We start from the raw sequence: 17,405 nt of genomic DNA on the forward strand, positions 1-17,405 counted from the left end.
CCACTGCTATGAGTAAAAAACACTCATGAATTTTCTCTGTTCAGTGGATGTGTCTGTTGAACTCTATTTAAATACTCCTGCACTCTTTTTAGTACGTGCTTAATCTTATGCATACAGCCAAACACAATGACCTTTAGGACAAAGGCTGATGTGATTTTGGGGTTTCAGGATTTAATGTGGAAATTCAAGATGCAGGCCCATAGGTATAACATTCATGCACATTGGGATAGCTCTCAGAAGCCACATTGAGACACCTGGACCATTGTGCTACACTTTCCACAGATATCTAATAGGAATCTGGCCTTCTTGTCAAGTGTTTATAGTCCTCAATAGAACAGACTGTTTAAACCTTGAAAACTGAGATGTGGGAATGCAAAATGACTTGCTCCAGGGAATGAATTTAGTTTCAGAGATTCAGTACCCAACATGCCAGACTTCTCATTATGCAATGTCTTATAGGAGGACAAATGTTTGAGAGGAATAAATACTCAAGAGGATAATACTTGTGATTCATGTAGTGTTTTTTTGTTCACCACAACCACTAATATGATGTTAAATTTCAGAGCAATAACCTGGTGTTGGTTAAAGTAATGCTGTGATATTATTTCTAGTTATAACACTTTAGATGACATTTGATATATGTCTCCTAAATGCAAGATAATTAATTTTCTTGAAGGAGTTTGTGATCAAAAGACAAAGGTAGATGATGATTTAGAGGCTGCAGGTCTGTAAATAGAACACGAATAGGGTTTTGTTGGATGTATTAACGATATAATTTGTAAAAAACTCCTTGTTTCCCTTTTGTCCTATTATAGATAACTGTATTTAGAGGCATCCTATAGTACTCAAGACAATTTTTGAGATAGTAACAAACTGGTTCTAATACATCTATAATGTTTTTCATCTACCCACTTTATGTAACACTGTTTCTCTTTTATAATCCTGACTGTCATCTTATATCAGTGATTTAGTTCAGCTCATTAAGTTCGTCTCAGTGTTGGGAATTTTTCTTAATGCAAGAGCATAATTTAGTATTAAACCAGCGGTCTCAAACACAGCTGAGGAAAGACATATGTGTTTGAAATCTGTACTGGATTTGGGTGCAAGATAGTTTAAACCGCAGAGGGATAAATTTAGATAATTTGGTTTTAGTTCCAGAGTTCTAACTAGCTCTGTGTCCCCTTCCAGAAGGTGGAGGTCAGTGGAGTGACCAGGTGGAGTTGGATCAGAGAGCAGAGAGGAGTAAGAGAGTATTGAGGTGATCTGTGCAAAATGAGCAGAATTTTAACAGGAAATGCCCATCTCAGAGCTATTTTAACAATACTGCCTAATCTCATCTCTGATGTCCAAGTTCTCATGGACATAAGTTGATAAATCATTTGACCTTAGGAGGCAGGTTCATATTTAAATTAAATGATTCCCCTTCTGTGCTTCATCTCACATGTAGAGCTTGCATCTCCATATGGGTAGGCTGTTCCTCTTGGAAGGAATTCTTCAGGTTGGGAAAATTTGCGCACTATTTTTCACATCAGTGCTGGCAGGTGTACAGCAGCTGAACAAAATGGTGTTTATGACTGTGACCCATGAAGACATGCACCACTGATGGCATTGCAGATGCATCTCAAATTAAAGTCTCCATGTGCTGTTATGGCAGCACAAGGAAATGTGACTCCCTAAATACGCTTTTTTAAATTTGTTACTCTCTGGAGTTTGCCAGATCAAAGAAGCATATAATAAGCTGGGTTGGAGGGGACCCTCAAGGATTATCAAGTCCAGCTCCTGGCCCTGCACAGGAGCATTCACAAGAGTGAATGTGCCTGAGAACATTGTCCAAATGCTTCTTGAACTCTGTCAGGCTGGTGCTGTGACCACTTCCCTGGGGAGCCTGTTCCAGTTCCCAGTCACTCTCTGGGTAAAGAATCTTTTTCTAATACCCAACCTGAACCTCCCCTGACAGAGCTCAGGCTATTCCCTCAGGTCCTGCCACTGGTCAGCACAGAGAAGAGATCAGTGCCTGCCCTTCTTTGGCTGGGAGGAGGGAATACAGGGACAGCCTCTGTGAGAAGATGCCAGGGGCCACTCCCATGTCAGACAGAGTTTTCAGCCAGCCCCAAAACAGACCTGCTGGTGGTGAAAGCTGAGCTTGTCAGCGATGCTGTGGTACCTATGTGATAAGACATTTAGTAAAGGATTAAAAACACTGCATAGAGCAGTGAGAGAGTGAAGTGAGAACCTGTGAGAGGGACATAAGGAGAGGCCGGAGGTGCTCCAGTGCCAGAGCTGATTCCCCTGCAGCCCCTGGTGCAGAACATGGGGAGGAGCTGTGCCCCTGCAGCCCCTGCAGATCCGTGGGGATGCAGAGATCCAGCTGGAGCCTGTGGAGGATCCCATACCAGAACAGGTGGACGTGCCCTAAATGAAGCTGCAGCCCGTGGCAAGGGCCCATGCTGGAGAAGTTTGCAAAGAATGGTGTCTCCTGGGGGGATCCAGTGCTGGATTGGGCAAGCAGTCTGAGGAGGAATACCAGTCAGACATGAGCTGTCATTGACCCATCACAGTCCCTAATCCCTGTTTGGATGTCCAAAGCATGGGAGGAAGCAAAAAGACAGCAATGAAAGACTTTTCTCATATCTGAAAACTGCCACTATGCAAACTACTTGAGTCTTTCAATTTTGGCACTTCCACAGTTTGTGTTTTTATGACAGACCAGTGTGTCTGTCAATATATCTGTAATAGCTTTCAAAGTATGCTCATAAAAGTGTTTTTGTCACTGCTTTGTATTTATGTGGGAAAAAGTCTTAAACAAAATTTTCTTAGAATGATAGTATGCAAGTCTTCTGCCAAGCATAATTTAGTGCATTTTTAATAAGCAAAATGCTTTAGAAGTGTAAGAGAAATGGAAGAATTGGCAAATTCAGGTAGTCATTTTTGCTGGGAGGCATTTTCTGAGAACTGTAGTGAGTTGGAATGCAAATCCTCATGGCTTTGCTGATTTTGTGGTCCCTGCTGATTACTGTAAAATTGATTCAGGAGTGTTGCAGCATCTCTGCATATGTTTCAGCTTCATCTCCATAGTGTCACAGGCATTTTTCCTCTCTGTGGGTTTTGTACCCACAGAGTAAGAAAAAAGTCTCCTAACCCTCATCTTTGCATTTTTTCTTATCAAGGAGCAAAGAAGGACATTCTTTAGCTATTTCCCAGTCTTGATCTCAAGAATAATAGCACAAGTTTCCTTGTATTGGCTATTTCAGGACTTTAATATTATTCAGATAATGTTTTATCACATTTGGATTTAGACTGGGGCAAGGGTAGTTTGTTTTGAACATGAAGAATTATTATTCTGTTACTCTAAGTTATAAGTACTTCAGAGTCATATTATGTTATTTAATGATATTTCAAGTTTGACTTTTTTCTCCATCTTGAGAATGAATTTGAGCTTTAACTCCACTAAGTGTACAATTTCACAGCTTGGCATTGATTTCTTGAATTTTTCATCGTGTGGATTCCTACTGTAAGGGCCATGTGTTATGAAAAGTACTCCATGCCCCTGTAAAACTGCAAAGTACAACAGCAAGGAGCCTTAGGAAGGATTTTGTCCAAACAAGAAATACATTAAGTAATTACCACTTACAGGAGGTTTGTGTTCAATTATTTCAGTTGTCAGAGCTAATTGAACTGCATTTAAAAATAGAGAAGGCCTGCAATATCCTCACAGAAATACTTGTCAAACACAGAGAAATCTCTTTGCAGAGGGAAGTAATGTGCAGGATGTGACTGAATAAATGATTATATAGAAGGAAGATACAACAAACAAGTGTTAAAAAGAATTATTAATGAGAAAAATAGTTTTAAAAAAAGGAGATATAAAGGATATTTGCTGCAGAAATGGAAGCTTAGGTTAGGGCTTCCACTGAAAAATGAAACTTTTAAAGGACATTAAAACAACAGTAGAAGGTCATTTAGATACTTGAATAAAAATACAGGAAATAGGAAAATAATTGAAGCTGTTCTGTATTGATGGGATGGAAAGGCAGGAAAATCTGTTTGGAGATTTAAAACCACCAGATATTTCACATTGATTTTCACTCAAGGAGAATGTTCATCTTAAAAGAGGTGTGATGACTAATGGGAACAGAGAGGACTCATCTTTCTTCCCTGGTTCTTCAAGAACTGGTTTACTGAAGGGCAGATGCAATAGCAAGTGCCTTTTACTACAGCTGTTAAGTTGTGCTATGTATGGTCAGTGAAGTTATAGAACAGATTTTGATGGAAAGAAAGTTTTAAAATAGGGATATAGACTGAAAATTGTATAAAATGCAACCAAAAGTTACTAAAGTAGAAAGTATGGGATTGATCTTTATCTTTCAGTTGCCAAGAGCATGCAATAAAATAGACGTGCTTTTAAGATAAGTGATTTATGGAAATGGAGGCAAACAGAGACAAAAGACAAACGTGAAGCTGGAGAAGATGGCAATAAATATTGATAGGAGGTACCAGGCTGGAGAAGCACAATTACAGGAGAAAAATCATAAGGGTCTAATTTTACAATAGACAAAGAGATAAAATGGCAGGGTACCATGATAGAATTTGCTGGAAAGGGAGATGGGTACATCAAGCAGAGCAGACTAAGACTGTAAGCATAGAAGTAACTAATCTTAAAGGAGTGCAGAAATATGTGAGGCATGATGGAAAACAAATAATAGTGACTAATGAAAATACTCTGCTATAAGCAGAATCTTATCATTTGCAAATGGACCAGAAGGAAGAAGGAACAGACTTTTGATCCCAACATGATCACCAACCAAGTTTCAGATTTTAGAAAATCACAGTGTCTTCTTAGGATATGTCAGAAAAAATATTTTATGGTTGAGATGGGGAAATAATATTAAAAAAAGCAGGAAAACTTTAAGTGAAATTATCAACATGTTGGTCATCTGTGTTCAAGCAAGATGAGATGGAGCTGGGAAAGCGGAGATCAATGCTCCTTGTGATGATTAATGGAATAACAAAGGAATTAGTGGAATCATTTGAGGGATCTATGGCAATCTGTTTTGTGTATTCCAGCAAAGAAAATACTTAGAGGGTTTGTAAGAAACGCGTATATTGAAGGTGAACTTAGGTAAAGGAAGAAAGCTTTTCAAAAAAGTTTATTGTTATAAAATCTGGCTATAAAAATCATTAGGATGGGAGCCATAACAGTGAAGGAGAACATAAACACAAAACTGCCCTCAAGCTACTTACTCTAGTTCTGGCATCAAAACTGGGTAAATCACCCAAGTCTTAGAAGAAAAATGCACAATTTGTATTTTCAGCTCTTTATGCAGTAAATGTAATACGAGAAAATTAAAGCTGAAGTGATTTGAATTTGCTAAGGGTGTACATTGTACCCTGAGTGTGCTTCACATGCAGAATGGCTGTGAACTCCAGGCTAGTGGGAGAATATCCTAAGTTTTGCCATGTTTAGGTAACATGTAAGAGCAGACTGTGAGAAGAGAGGATCTGGAACAAGAGAGCATGGGAAATACTGAGAGGAAAGCATGGGAAATATGATGATCCTCTAGCTGACTCTTCCTTTCTCCATGTTCTGTGATTCTGAGAGAGGTAACACTAGTAATGACCACAGTTTCTAATAACTTGATTTGTGCTTTAAAAAATGGGACGTTTTCTGTAAGACCCTTTATGAATTGATAGAAATGCAGTAGTTGCTCAAGAAAATACCCACATGCCTACTTTTATGTGCAGAGATCAGTCTTTACCCAGTCTGATGAAATCAATGGAAGTCTTTCCCTATGTCTTATGTGAGTCCAAGAGCAAATATATATTCAGAATATTATTCAGCTCATTTGTTTTCTGGTTTTCAGTTAGCACAGAGTAGAAACAAAAGAGTTTGAGCAAAAGTCAGATCCCATTGACTTGCTACATTTTACTTAAACTGCCCCCTTAAAGTCAAGGAGATTTTCCATGAAGTAGGTTTTTACCCAATGTCTCTAGAAGTGTTTTTATGTACCACAAGGGCATCCTGCTTAAAAGGGAGCAAAGGTTCTACATTGTTGCAATCCAAAATGTCCAAATTTCACTTACAAGGTCAGTAATGTGGTTTTGATAATTTTCACATTTTAGAATGTGAACATTTTTCAGTTTGAGGTAATGGAAGTGCTCCGTGCCTGACACTATGCAGAGCTATGTGTTGATTTTTTTCACTGATAGGCGTTTTACTTTGGAGCAAAGCCACTATAGATACTTTAGTGTTCTACGAATAGGATCAGAAGGTCACAAAATGTTATTTAGCTATTTATTTATTGGTTTCCAGAATAAAACACATATGAACATTGAATGCAACTGTACAGGCAGAATTGCAAATCTTCAAATTAAAAATTTGGTGATGTTGGAATGTGAAAGTTTGTGGAATTTTGCCGCTACTTAAACTCTGTTTGTGTGTTTGTTTCAGTTTGCTCCCAGTATTCCAGAGGAGTTTTTGCCATTTTTGGACTGTATGACAAGAGATCAGTGCACACCTTGACCTCATTCTGCAGCGCCTTGCACATCTCCCTCATCACGCCGAGCTTCCCCACGGAGGGCGAGAGCCAGTTTGTGCTGCAGCTGCGGCCGTCGCTGCGGGGAGCCCTGCTCAGCCTGCTGGACCACTACGAGTGGAACCGCTTCGTGTTCCTCTACGACACGGACCGAGGTGAGCCGGCACCCTCCCGCCTCCTCTCCACTGCTCAGGTGCCTTTTGCAGCAGCTCTGCGCTTTTGTGTCCCGCTGAGAGCTCGGGGAGCCAAATTGTAGAGGTGAAATGCCTCTGCCTGGGTAGCTGTGTGGCTGAAGGAAGAGCTCCTTAGTCTGCAAGAATTGGGTATTGGATTCACATAGTATGTGATCGACCACCCAAAGCCTGTGCTATAAGTCTAGAATACTAAAATCTTTAAACTAATGGTAGTGAAATAAAAAACACAGTTCAGTGAGCAGAATGTTGCAGCTCTGTTCTCTCTTCAATTCACTGCATAAATGACAGCAGTACAAAGAAGCAGAAGAGGAACAACCACTTCTCTGCATCTGCACTGGTGTAAGCAGGGATGAGAGTGAGCCTGTGGGACTTCAGGCTTTGGAAGGTCAAGGCAGAGAAGGGCTCTGCCCTCGGGCTGTGCCAGAGTAGTGGAGATCAGAGGCAATACTTGCCAGGAACAGCTATCCACAGGCCAGAGAGGGAGGGAGTGCTGCCACAGCCCGTCTTCTACTCCTTCCAGCTGGAGTTATCTCTGTGATGGACCACACTCTTACAAAATACATAGTTAATTACAGAAAAGGGTGTATTTTTCTACCCATGGTCTCCATTCCACATCCCAGTGCATCTCAGAACTGTTTAAGTGGTAAAAATCTGTAAGTGCGTCACTATAGATCACCAGTCAGTGAGAAATTCAGAGGTAAAAGCTGTTCTCTGAGTTGTGTGTTCATTCTGCTGGCAAAGTCTTTGTTTGTGGAGTAGGACTGAGCCAGTTTAGCTGAGCTTCTGTGGAAGAGGCAAGATTTTTGTGTTGGTGGCTTGCATTTGGGGGGAAGCAAACAGCATAGCTGTAGTCAAATAATTATTTTACTACAGCTGTTTCAATATAGTTCCCCATGTGGACAGCATATTCCAGAATTAAAGTGACTTTATTCCAGCAAATTTCTGCAGAAGAAATAGGGAATTACACAGACCTAGCTAAATCTGTTTAATTATTTGATTATGGCTATAGAAGTTAATTTTCTCATATATACAAGCACTACATTTTAGTGAGTTTTTACCTTGATGTGCTGCCTAAATACCTGAATTTGAATCAAAATGGATAATGGAAGAAAATGAAAGACTTTGTATTATTTCATAATTGTTTGTTTGTTGTTTTTAATTAAATAATTTTTAATGCTTGCTTGACCCATAAAGGAAGTTCTGGGAAGCATTATAGAATGTATTAGGTGACTGGAAATAGAAAAATAGAGTTTTAAAGTATTTCTGCATAACTTATAGTTATGGGTAACAAGAAAACAAGTACAGAATTACAGATGTGGTCTTACAAGTTCAACAGATTGTCAAGTAAAGAAGTGCACAACCTGCAGTTACCTTTCTCATCTAAATTCACACACTTAATTAGATTGAGACATTGTTTTTGAGCAGGTGATATAGCACCAAGGACAGTTTCAGAACAGAGTCTGTAACAGCATGGTTAACAATTAATTCTTAAGGCATTGAACCTGGCCACTCTGAACTCATCAGCATGTCTTTCATAAAGACATGACATTTTCCAGCTTGGGTTCAGGAGGTGCTGAATTGGGTAGTCTCTCAGACCCTGGTCTTGTGATGCAATTTCATGCAGGATAAAATAAGGTTCAGTGTATCTTTTGGTATTAAGAGTACTGTAAAGACATGCAGTTGTTGAGTAAATTTTCACCATCTTTGCACAAAACAAAATTTCAATGTGAACTTGAGACATGCTTTAAAAAAAAGTAAGCATCACCTTACTATCAGAGTAACTGTGCAAAGAAAAAAAAAATTATTAACGTTGAGTCATAGAATCTCTGTCAGTGAGATCAGAAATCAACCTTGTCCAGATTTTGTCAGAGATCCTTCCTTTACATGCCAGATGTCTCCCTGTTTCTCTAAGCAGCCCCATCAAAGCAAATTGAAGCAAGGTGAACCCCCTCAGCATCTTGCTGCTGGGCTTGCAAGTTGATCTTTGCAGCTTAAGTGGGAAGCTCTGAATAGGCTCTTATGGGGGAAGGTAAGCAATAAGCCTAAATTCCAGCCTGTCTGTGAAGCAGGCAGTATTTAGCAGCTGTCACTATTGCAGAAGTCCTTCACAAAAAGTACGGTGGCAAAACACACTTAGGCAAACCTTCAGCAGTGGTGGACAATGGATGTTGTTTTCAGACCTGCTTTCAAACCTTTCTGTCGTTGCTTCTTGGTTCTGTTGCATGTGACTCAGTTGCTGCTCACTCTTGGGGACTGAGCAATTAAGTCCTATTGTCAAGGTAGGTTTCTCTGTTGTGTCATCCCACTCATCTCTTTGCCAGCCCCTAAGGTCCCTGCAGAACCCCAGTGTTTAATGCTGGAGCCACCTATGTTCCCATTTCAGTTCAGGCCAGGAATGTGCTTCTGTTGCTTCTCTGTAAGTCATTCCCACATACCACACGTGGGGCACCTTGCAGCAGTCTTGGACCACACAGACTCTGATGAGGTGGTGGCTTCAGCTATTATGTTGAATCTGCCTTTCTGATGTTCTGCCAACTCACAGTCTGGAAAATCACTGTCCTGTGGCAGAATGAAGATACCAGGAAGAATGGCAAAAATACAAAATTAATTGGCTCTAGCAGGGGACGTTATGGAAAAGAAGAGCAAGTTTTTGCATTAGACCTAAGAGAAAGATGAAGGAAAATTCAGCTCATTATTTAACAGCAAAAAGTGAGCAAGTAAAGAGTGACATGGAAGGCTAAAGCCTGAAGGGTCCTTTTGTTTCAATACATTCCTCTTTCTCTTTTCCTCCTTCCACATTTAAAAAGGTTTAATTATGACCTGATGCTTAATACAATTAACATTAACAGCAAAGTGCCAGGAACACAGACAGGACAGCGAAAAAGCAGGCTGAAGAACATTTATTTGTGTTATTCAAAACATAGTAGGAAAGGGCTAAAACAAAAACCCTGTCTCTTTGAGATACCCAGAGGAAAGGGAAGTCCAGCAAGGAAAAAGAGCTCAGGTAATATTTGATGTCATCTCTGAAGGGCATGAAAATGAAAAAAAAAACCAAAAAACAAAACAACAAATGACCAAAGCAGAACATTCAGTTTATATATATATATTGTTTTATCATGACTGAGAGGTATTTAATTTTAAAAGTGGTGCTGTGTATGTGTAAATCCATGGGATTATTGGTCTAGCACAAGTATACCTGTAGTGTGATTTCATTACCTGTTGACAACATTTTCTGGCACCAGAAGGAAAACTTTGGACCCTGAAATCACAGAAAAAGGCTGAAGGAGTTTGTGTGACATGTAAGAAGCTGCTTAAGAATAAAACCATAAAATAATTTAGGTTGAAAAAGACCCTTAAGGTTAAAGTCCAACCATTCACCTAGCAGTGCCAATATCCACTATACACTTGAGCAGTTCAAGAATTGAGCCTACAAGAGGTCAGTGTTAGTTTCCCACACTATGTGGAGCTTCACTGAGAGCTGGAATGGCCGAGGCTGCTGGATTAATTGTAGGGGTTACCCAGAGCTGAGGGGTCCCAGGATAAAGAGTGTCAGAGGGGCTGTAGAGCAGCATGGGGACACATAGGACACCAGAAGGATGGCAGCCAGCAAGCTGGAAACTGCTTTCACAGAATGTCAGCATCCATTTGAATTGAGCTGTGTTTCCAGCAAGTTTTCAGTCCCTGGCTGCGAGTAAAGTGGGGAGCACAAAGGGTAGAGCTACCAGCTGGCCTAGCAGTTGGTTCACCAGAGGCAAGGACTGTAAAATAGTTATATTCTATAGAAATTAGACATCATGTGTGAGCCTGTTTATGTACCTATGTTATTGCTTTTTTTTCTTGCCCTCCATTCCTTTTAACTACATGCTCATAAAGCCAGCTCAGTCATGGCTGCAGATGAGGAAAATTAGCTTGCTATGCACAAGGTAAATGTGATTTTCCCACATATATAGATAGTGTTTTAATAGCAACTCCTTTAAAGTTGAAACTCTATGACATTCTAAACCTTGCAAAAGGTTTATACAAGTGCTGGTGGCCTGTTAGAATTAATCCTACAGTACACAGAGTAGCAATCTCTAGGCTTTTGTCTCTAAGAACTTGTGGAGGATAAGTAAGTCTCAGAAGAAAGCAGAAGATGTCTGGAGAAGGCAAATAATAGTACAGGAAATTTAAAACTTTCCCTCTTATTTTGAGGAAGATTATGGGTTTTATTTATAATGGGTTTATCAGGCTTATCTAATTTCCAGCTTTGGCAGAGCATCTGGCTCAGAAGAGCTATTAGCTTTGGTGTATCCATGATTAGTACCTCCAGTGATACTGCCTCAGGCCTGGCTTTCTCACAGAAAAAAAAAAATAGAAAATAGAAGCTCAGTTATAGCAAGGCAATTTGAAAAGTAGAAACCATAACCCCAAAATTTTTGCTAATAACATATTTTTAAAATAAGAGCATGTGAGGTGCAAGGGATTTGTCTTTGAATTTGCATGTCAGCACAGAGAAAGGCTTTGGTGGGTTCCTGAGCCTTGCCAAGGTATGAGTGGTACAAAAATAGATATATGCCAAATAGATAGTTCAAGAAGGTGAAATGTGATAAGGTGATATAAAGGCCAAACATAGTAGGGAAGAATCATAGATACAAAGAGCAGAGTAACTGTCTCAGAATTAATATCATGGGAGCTGTGGTGAGCATAAGTATAATGTAAGTACAGAAAACCATACTGTGTCCAATAAAGCAGAAGTTATTTTGAAATTTTGAAAAATACTGTTGCATGTGAGATGTGAAAGCTGAATATTGTTCTCACCCAGCTGGCCATGCTGCTGTGTCACAAGTTGAGATTTCCACTGCAAAAAAAAAACCATAAAAAATGTTCAAAAAATTTATCCTTGCCCTTTTGAAGCACCAGATACTGTTTTCAGTTGTAACAAAGGCTTTCAGTGTAAATGTAGCACAAGGATCCATTGCTGGAATGGCATTGTGATCACTGGCCACCACATACAGATATAAGTTTCAAGGGTCCACTGAAGAGAAAGAATAATAAAGAATATTTAAAAAAAAAAAGGATGCAGACAAATTTAAAGTGTTGCTAGGAAAAATTGTTTCAATCAGGTTGGAATAAGATGATGAGGTTCTTACCACTAGGGTAAGATTGTTGCCCCTTCAGAGGTTTTGAAGAGTTTAGTCCAGCACCATCTTGCAGTGGTGATGGATTTTGCTGTATCCACCTCAGATGATCTCTTATGTCCCCTCAGGATTTTTTATGTAGTTGTCATGATTTCTCTGGAAACTGGGAATGGCTTCTTCACAGTACTTGGAACACTGAAAAGATAATTTTCTCAATTTTCTATTACGGAGCAACTTTCAATAATATATTATTTCTATTCAATTATATATATATAGCCTTTGTAAAACATTTAGTATGTTCTATTATTCAAAAATCAGATCAAAAGCATTCTAAGTGAACTAGATAAAAACACTGTAAAATCAGGTTGAAGGACTACCATTATAATATGGTACTCAATAAGTTATCATTAGCTGGACCTGTAGGTGCTGGAAGAATTGGCCCTACATCAAGCTTTACTCAGTATTTTTACTGCACTTCTGAACAAATGTTTTAATGTCTCAATAGTGGAAGAAGTAGCAATATAATAGCAAGTTGTAAAATTATTTCAATACCTCAATTGCAAGAGCTAAACTTACTAAAGTCAATAGTGATACAAACAGATGACTTACATTTTTGTGTATATAAAAATACTGAGTCAAGGCTCTTATTTGTGAAATAAGTTAAAAGGACCAAGTGTTGCTAATAAAAAGCAAATTGCAGGTCACCTTAAACCACAATACTTAAAACACAATACAAAAAAAGTGGATTTGAGAGCAAGTGCTCTTTATTTGTTTCTGTATAGCACTGTTAAGCCCAAATCTACATCACTCTTGCCTTAAAGTTCTAGAATAACATCACAGGTAAAAGCCTGAAGAAACAAGTTATGTCTTGGATTGTAAAGAAAATTATATTGGGAATCTGACTTTGTTCAGTTGCAGTCATTCACTTGGTCTCGGGTCCTTTTTTCATTATTATCACCAGGAAGTATTTGGTAGGATTCCCTCAATATGAATTTTTCATCCTACTGATCTTTGGCAAAATGTTGAACGATAAAAAAGAAACATAAGGTGATGACTGAGTCCACTAAAAATGGAAGGTTCTTACTTGTATCATGCAGTTTTGTCCCAAACTTTTGTGAAATAAAGATCAGTGTTTTTGTGACATTGAAGAAATATTGATAAAAGGAACAGCATCCAATACCTGCTCTCATAGTCTTTAGACTGTTCTAACATCATGTAGGTTTGAACTTTTCCATATTCCTCACTAGATATGATAAAAAGCTGTTTGTCTTCAGCAAACACTTTTACGTGGGCAGTGAATCATGTCACACATATTGGGATCCAGCTACCACTGTGTTTGTTTTTTACCAAAGTTATATTGTAACTTAATAAGCTGAACTGATACACAAAACATAGGAAAAAAAGTTTTGTCAAATATTTGTGTATTTAGAGAAATGTAGTAAATTCGTTCATATGATCCACTGTTGTCTGTACTCAGTAACAGTAAATTCCATGTTTTTAATGAAATAGGGCAACGTGCTTTATCCAGAAGTAATTGGCTTGCAGCAAATTTTGTTTTGCCAGTGTTAGCTCATTAATAATTATGCAGCAGAATGCCAGCTCATTCTCATCTTCACAGCAGGTGGTAGCAGCTTGAAAATACAGGTAATAAATGCACACGTGAAACTGAAACGCAGCTGGATCCTGAAATCAGCATTAGTAATGATAATGTGACTTTCCATCTTTCCCCTGTCTTGCCACTAAAGAGAAGCAATACTAGTAAATCAACAGGGTCATCATTTAATTTACTACATGTGAAAAATCTTCCAAGACCTTTCAGAATGGTTCATTTAAAAAAAGTGCTCCTCTTGTTGACTGAAATGAATGAACATTAGATCAAGGTAGAAATTAACAGAAAATGTTGGTATTGGAATCAAAATATGATCATCAAGTGTACAGATGAGTCCCCTGAATTTGGTATTCCATGTAAGATGTGGCTCAAATTATGCTGCATCAGAACTTTTCTATGTGTTTGGTCATCTGGCTCAACACTCAGAACCTGGAGCGCAGCCTAATACGCAAATGCCATAGAAACATATAAATCCTGAAACATGAAATTAGCTGCTGCTTATTATATTCCTAATCTGAAGAATTTGCTTTCCTTTATTCTGACTTAGTGGGTGCCATGGAGAAGACACTCATGATAATTTTAAATACTGCTTTTTAGGTTGCCATGCCAGTGAATCATCTCTGCCCTTTCTAATGATTTGTTTGTGACAGTGTTGTAGAATCCTTAGAGCTAAGTTTTTTTCTCAGAAGCATTTATCTCAGTTTTGCACATGTGTAGTACAAGATTATGCCTGTAACTTCTATATGCTTTTATTTTCCAACATCCAAATATAAATAACATTGCAACTTTCAATGGCTTGTTCTAATGATATCAGAGAATTAGAGAATAGTTAATTTGTTGTTACCTGCATATGTAATACGTTCCTTTAAAGGAAAACATGTCATTTTTATCTGGTTTTTACACACATTCTGTATTTACTTGAGAGCAGGGACAGTATGGTCTATAATTCTGAATGTCTGTTTCCATTTGCTCAAGAGCTTTTCCACACAAGGATGTTATGCTGCAGTTAAGGAAAACAGTGACTTCATACAATTTTTTTCTCAAAAAAGTTCATGTATTGGCATTTTTATTCCAGATTTCCTGAATAGAAGAATTAAGTTCAGCTGCTCATATAGCAAACAAATAGCAACTCTGAGCAGATTTCTGATTTTATTATTATTCTATTCCAAATAAGAGGTGTTTTATATATGTAATGATTGGACTTGTGTTCATCTTTTCTGTGGATCAAATTACTGCCAAGGAGCAAAGTGTTTAGGAGAAATGTGTGTTATGGTTCACTAGTATATAGCTTTCATATTAATATTTAGGGTAGGCTTTGCCCTCCTTTGCAGATATCTACATCAGTGGTATCCCGTTTGACAAACCCTGCAGAAAGCTACCTTCAGTGAAGGCAGCCTTACATCAGCACAGCCCAGAGCATCTTTTCTAAGTCTGAGGCCATATCACACTGCACCCTGCTCAGCAGTACCAGTGCAGACAGTGGATAGAGGCAGCACCCAGCAGCGTGCACCCTGAAAGGACCCAGACGAGGAAGCCAGCCGCACATCCAAATGCTCGTGCTTTAGAAATTCCTTCCAGCATGGACATCCGAGGGCTGCAGCTGCTGAGCACAGCCTTTTATATGGCCACAGGTGCTGGCTTCAGTGCTGGAGCACGGGGTGGCAGCAAACAAAGGGCAGCATAGTCAGGGCTGCCAGAGACCAGACTGGTGCCAGTTTAATACTGAATGTAAAACAAATACTTGTGCCAAGTTGTTTCTAAATGCGTTTTTAGTTAGAAAAATTAGCTTGTCTTTTGAGAGCGTTATCTATGTGTGGATGAATGTTCCAAGTTTTAATAGAGTATAAAGCAGGCTTTTTAAAAATGAAAATAAATAAACAAGATTTAGACTTACAAATATCAAGACATACTATGTCATTCTTTATGCACCTATTGTTTAAAAAAGAGTCAAAATGTATAAGGCTAAGCTAATTCTCCATGATCCCTCCTTGGCATATCTGTGAGACATTTATCCCTTGTGTAGTGTTAGCTACTTCTCCAGGGCTGGTGCAGGAAGTAAAGGTAATTCTGCTTTAGAGTAAATCTGTGTTTGTATATAAGGGTATTTCTGGAGTAGCACATTCTTAATTCAGCTGATTGAACTGTCATTTTGTCATCTGCACAAGCTGTGATTTTAGGGCTACATTTTCTGCATCTGTAAAAAAGCATATTCCAATGTATTTATATGTTCACTATTCTGCATTAGAGATGCACTTTCCCTGTGATGGAATATATTTTAGGTGGTTTCCTCATAACTTGCAGCTGAATCCTATTTGCATACATATTTATACAAATAATTTGTGTTTGGTCAATTCCAGAAGGGGTGGTTGAAGTGTAGACATCCTTTTAAAATGATTGACTGCTTATCACAGTTCTACAGATGCTATTTCTGCCTCTGTACAGGGAATTTCCTGCACTAGTATTTACAGATAACAGCATTAGCAGCTGCTTCTGTTACCAAAATCGTAATGAATGTTTGAGGCATTTCGCATTTTGCAATTGGAAAGAGAGTTACTGAAGGGTCCTTTAATCCTGGGGTCTCAAAATCCTTTTTTTGTACTACTACCTTGGTGGGTTTTAATATTAATGCACACCTGGATGCTGCAGGACGTTTTCCTTTGGACAAGGGGCATACATTTCATTCCAGTGTGACTTCATCTGCAAATGGCAAGCAGAACATTTAATGCGGTTTTGAAGATCTGGGCATAATAAATGTTGGAAGTGTCACCAAAGATAAGAGTTGTGAATACACAACTGGTTCCTAATGTAGGTCCCTGAAACAAAATGCATATTATGTTCACCTCTCTCTGGAAAAAAAATAAAAAAATTAAAAAAAAGAAAGAAAGAAACTGTGCTGGGAGTAAGGACTTCTATCCTAGATCTTCCCTCTCCTAAGTGTGAGTCCAGTCAGCATGGGACAGTTGGCTAGAAGGTCCTAAATATGTTTTTATTTCATAAAAGTTATTGGAGCCAAATTTTCTCTGTAGTGAGTTCAGAATAAGAAAACTAAATCAAAAATGCCAACTATATATAACATAATAACTATTAAACAGAATAATAATGAGCAACATTTTTAAATTGTGATATTCAAAGAAGTCTCTCATATCAGAGAAATGAGTTTGCAGATGTCTCTTATAAAATTATATGATATGTATGAATAAATCAAGTGGAAAGAAAACAGTTTACTATGTTAGCAAACTTGATAAAAGTAAGGCTTTGTGGTATCTGTCTTCAATGATATCCTTCCTTTAAAAAAAAAAAAAAAGCACTCTCCTTTATATAATGGGATAAGGAAGGTTTCAATAGACCTAAATTACTCAAAGCTGTTTTTAAGAATCAATAACTAATGGTAGTAAAAATAAGGCAGCTTTGCTGAATTTACATTATAAAGAGTTTGCATTTAGAGTACAAAACAAGTCATGAACCTGACCCTTAAACAGAAGTGACTATCCCAATCACAAACCAATCAATTACTTTTTGTGTGGAATCTGTTTTTGAGGGTGTGGATGAATTTCTATCTTTACATATATATATATCTGTATCTGTGTGTGTGTGTGTGTATGTATGTGTTTGGGTATGCCTAATAATTATATCTTCTAGCTTTCTCTGGATGCAGAACAGCTGAAGTCATTTAAATATCAAAAATCTTCATATCTTACAAATTCAAATCATGCTACTGAAAAATATTCTAGCAGTAATTTTAGATTATATTTTCTTTTTAATTTGTATTTTCATTCTCATTAAGAAATATATTAAAACCATACTGTTTTTACAGCCTTCAGTGGGTGTTTCTCAACATCTACATTATGTTGTTTTAAATTGTTCAAAATAAGAAACTCATCTAAAGTTGCCTTTTCCCATGAAAAGTATTTTGATATTTGTTTTTCAAGGAAAGAGACAGGGAAAACATGTC

General features: G+C 38.1%; 1 protein-coding gene across 4 annotated transcripts in view; it reads left to right on the forward strand.

Annotated features, from left to right (window-relative positions):
- GRIA4 (glutamate ionotropic receptor AMPA type subunit 4) overlaps window positions 1-17,405 on the forward strand; it is a 206,903-nt gene that overhangs the window by 61,181 nt on the left and 128,317 nt on the right. For all 4 annotated transcript variants that reach the window (XM_079314907.1, XM_079314905.1, XM_079314904.1 and 1 more), the window contains exon 3: window positions 6,449-6,688. In XM_079314907.1, the coding sequence (XP_079171033.1) occupies window positions 6,449-6,688 (240 nt within the window). The remainder of the gene's footprint in view (window positions 1-6,448; window positions 6,689-17,405) is intronic.

Source organism: Erithacus rubecula, assembly GCF_903797595.1.
Source record: "Erithacus rubecula genome assembly, chromosome: 1".
NCBI classification, from domain to species: domain Eukaryota; kingdom Metazoa; phylum Chordata; class Aves; order Passeriformes; family Muscicapidae; genus Erithacus; species Erithacus rubecula.